The sequence below is a fragment of the Enoplosus armatus genome, chromosome 11 (assembly GCF_043641665.1).
Source record: "Enoplosus armatus isolate fEnoArm2 chromosome 11, fEnoArm2.hap1, whole genome shotgun sequence".
Classification (NCBI taxonomy): Eukaryota; Metazoa; Chordata; class Actinopteri; order Centrarchiformes; family Enoplosidae; genus Enoplosus; species Enoplosus armatus.
Genome location: NC_092190.1, coordinates 16,530,722 through 16,534,848, shown reverse-complemented (window position 1 = coordinate 16,534,848; position 4,127 = coordinate 16,530,722). Strand labels below are relative to the sequence as shown.

The following is a 4,127-nucleotide window of genomic DNA, read 5'->3' as shown; positions in this document are numbered from 1 at the left end:
GGCATGGATGTGTGGCAGGTGTCTAAGGGTCAAACTGAAAACCATGTCATGTCATTAACCAACAGGTGGCAGCAAACAGCTCAACTCAGTCAATCAGGGAGCTTCATTTAAAGAGGGACAACTGATATGGAACAGTCCCAGTATGGCACATGGCAGTGATCAGGGTGTCCTGACAGCTGAATGGTTAGGGGACATTACCACTGCAACGTCTATGGTTCGATTTCAACTTACCCCTTTCTCTCTCCTCCTTTTTACCTCCACACTCTCCTATGAAAGTGAAAATCTTAAGAAAAAATATGGCAGTGATTTGAGCAACTTTTATTTTAATTTAAACATGTTAAGAACTGAAGACATAGAGGAAGGAAACCAAGATCAACAATGGTATACGCACAAACACACAAACAATGCTTTTCAACAGAAAGGTTTTTTTTGTATCTTCTTTTAACTGTAGCTGACTTTAAGACTAAAATGCACCTGGCTTTGAACAGCACCTGTTGCTCATCGATGACCTGCAGATGACATTGTTCACACAGGGTGTGATACATTTCATTCAAATCTGCTCTTTCATGGAACATTTCAAAGTAGCTTATCTGACTAAAGGGATGTAGGAACCCAGGGGGAAGTATTGCAATCTACAATTAAACATGTATATGTATATGTATATGTATATTATATAGATGTATATTTTTGTGTGTTTTGATGTACAGAATGTTTTTAACATATAAATACATTAATAAAGGATTCATATTGTTCCTGGAGAAAGCTTTGAAGCACCTTCATGATGAGATATAACATCTACTGACGATATAATTGAGCACTTAACGGAATAAATACAATGTTCAACTTCACAAAATAAATGTTTAGGTGTCAGTAACAAAATCCTGGCCAGCTCTGACAGGCAGTCCTGAGGTCAGGAGTCTCTGAACTATGAGATCTTAATATGACCCACAGTAACATATGAGTACATTAAACTTTGATGAATGAGAGCCACCAGTGGGTACAGAACCCTCAGACTCCTGCCCGACTCTCCTGCTCCGTGCAGGCCCTTCCCCGGTGGGCGTGAGTAAATGGCCCCAGCCCTCTCTAAATATAACTCCCCTCCAAAACAGAGAGAGAGAGAAGGAGGCAAAGGAATACCCACCCAATCAGAAGCGGTCTGAAAACTTGACAGAGAAGAGAGTTTTTTTTCTTTCTTTTTTAGGATACAGTGTGTTTGTCTCATAGCCGTTTTGATCCAGTTTGTGGGCCCGGGTGGTGCTGGTGGAGCGCACAGCGGGAGGCGCATTGTCTGTATGCAAACTGGACGACATGGCTATTGTATGCGTTTGGGCATATATGGAGGCGCCGATGGCTCTGAGGATACAGCCCGTCTGAAGTCTCAGAGGTGGAGAGTCGCCCTCGGCTCTGTTGTGCGCGTTTCTCTCTGCTCTTTAACCGCTCTGCTCCGTCGCTATGAGTTGCCTGGATGTGATGTACCACCAAAGCTATGGAGCGCACTACCTCCCTGCAGCGGCGTACAAGGCGACCTACTACAACCACCATCACCAGCAACAACAGGTGAGACATCCATCTACAACTTCTGGAACTATCGAGTGCCACAGAGTAACTTTTGTTTTTTTCATTTGAGTAGAGCACAACTTACTGTAAAAGCAAGCATTTATGATACTAACAAGGTGTTAAAGAAACCCACAGAACAATTAGGAATGTAAGTAGAGAAACTTCGGGGATAAAGTATACCATAAAGCTGTAAAATGTCACCTGGCCTTAAGGAATATTTTTGCAAAATTTAGATAAAAAGAATCCATTTCCTTTCGCTTTTACTGAAAAAGTTGTTTTTTTCTACATTGCCTGGCGGCTGTTCAGGACACCACCTCGATCAAACTTTCCTTACGCCTCATACACACACCTCTTAACTTCACTTTCAGTTTTGAATGATCAAATTCCAGTTTGAGGCTCGGTATTCACCTCAGGTCAGGCGTGATGACACGGAACTATTAATCCTGCGGTCAAATGGTGATGTAATGACAGCCGGTCAGTCACTCAGGAATGTGGATGAGGCACATTGGGCTTTACAAATAGTTGGAATGCAGTATGGGAAAAAAGAGACTCATTTTCACACTCCCAAGCTGCTCCCAGATACAATAATTACTGCCATTTATTTATGATTTTACTGCGTGGATTGTACTGAGTTCTGTATTTTATGGCCATAGAATAAACACATAGAAATTCATTGCTCTAAAAACACCACTAAAATGTAAGTTCTTTGCTATTCTATTGTAGTTTATTTCTGGTTAGTTAATCTCTATCTGTCTCTTCCTCCAGAGGAAGCTGAGTGTTTACAGTAAGATGCAGGAGTGTATGGAGCAGCAGCAGCAAGGAGGAGGAAGAGGGATGCTTTCCAGGGATCAGGGCCTCCGGCAGGGCCCCGTGGCACCAGGAACCGAATCTGGCCGTAGATCCACATCTGACTCAGAGCTGAAGGATGGTACTCAACCAGCAGAGGCGGAGTACTTGAGCTCCCGGTGTGTTTTGTTCACCTACTTCCAAGGCGACATCAGTGACGTGGTAGATGAGCATTTCTCCCGGGCTCTCAGTCAATCCAGCAGCTTCAGTGGCGAGACCAAACCAATCAGAGTGACTCAGCCGACTGCTGGCGTATGGAAAGGTGAGGGGGGCCAACAGAACAGAAATTGTTCTCAAAGAGCAAAGTACTCTGGTTAAATGATATTAGATTCAACTCTTTGATTTGCTTTGGTGAATCTTTTTTGATTGTTATACTTATAAACACTGAAATAGTTTTTGTGTGCTGAAGTATAAAGTCTTTGTGGTGTGCTTGTTTCAGATGGTGGGTCTCTTTCGGAGGATCAGAGCAGCTCAGTGTGGAACAGCACCTATCCATCCCAGTCCGGTTCTTGCCTCCCATCAGTCTCTGTCTCAGTCCACCCAGACTTTTCCTCCAGCCCCGTTTCCTTTAACCACCCGGACGGAGCTCTGTGGGCCGACCACGTGCTCTCCCAGGCTGGCCTCCCACCTCCAGCAACCCTTCCTGATAGCTGGACCTACAGCCTGAATGGCCAGAGCACAAGTGGCTACCCCAATGTCCACAATGTCTACCATCCTCACCCCCACCCACACATCCACACCCGGCACCACCACCACCCCATGCTCCATTCATACCCGACCCACAGCCCAGCATTGGATCCCAGGTTTAATCCTCTGCTGCTTCCTGGTATTAGAAACCAGAACCAGCCGACCGCCAGCACAGGGAGTTCCCCACACAGCGAGGGGGTTAAGACCGAGATGGAGCCCGGCAGCAACAGCCCTGCCACAGCTACCCCTGTCACCTGGACCCCCTCGGCCCTCCATGGATCCTTGGAGGTGTATGACTCAGGTACATACTACAAAGCAAATTCTTAACAGTATATACGCTGACTTGCAAGCCTTTGTCTAACTTCACATGTACTCTAACTTGAGCAGTAAGTGATAATAAGCACAATGATCACTTTACCTTGTTTCTTTCTCTCCTGCAGCTCTTGATCAGACCAAAGCAAAGACGTCAGTTTGGTTCTAACTGATGTCCTGAGAACAAAAAGGAATATCAATTCACACCAAAAAGGACCTACTATGTGGCTCTATCGAACACCAGCACTGTAATGTACAATGTAGATGGCTTATTATAGTCCTGCACTGTCGACCAACTCACTATGGAAACGAACTCAGGCTTTGAACTTAAATGATACTGTTTGGCTGCAGGTCAAGGCCCTTGAAGAACGAGACAAACAGACTACTAGCTTTAAGAATGGGAGGCCTCTTCTTCTCTGTCAGCACAAAACACCATTTCTTTTTCATGCAATGTGAGACCAAGTGGTTCTGTTTCAAGAACTTGATTTTTGATCCACATTTTGTTTTGTACAGTAAATTGTTTGTTGATGACTGTAAATGGTTGTGTACAGTTTTGCCATGCTAAGTTGTTGTTTGCTGGATGACTTCTGCTATAATTTTTGGCCTGAATGCTACTTTACTATTTCGCTTTCGGGGATTGTGTAGTGTAAATATTGGCACTGTATGTCTAAGTAATAAATTGTTGAACTGTATTTGCAAATGAAGGTTCTTTTTCAGACATAAAT

General features: G+C 44.2%; 1 protein-coding gene across 1 annotated transcript; it reads left to right on the top strand.

The window, feature by feature from the left end:
- The first annotated feature begins 1,292 nt into the window (after positions 1-1,292).
- vgll3 (vestigial-like family member 3) lies at positions 1,293-3,571 on the top strand. Its single transcript, XM_070915339.1, is given in 5 exon segments — positions 1,293-1,385; positions 1,387-1,557; positions 2,323-2,665; positions 2,843-3,391; positions 3,531-3,571. Coding segments are annotated over 5 exon segments (1,197 nt in total).
- The last annotated feature ends 556 nt before the right edge of the window (positions 3,572-4,127 follow it).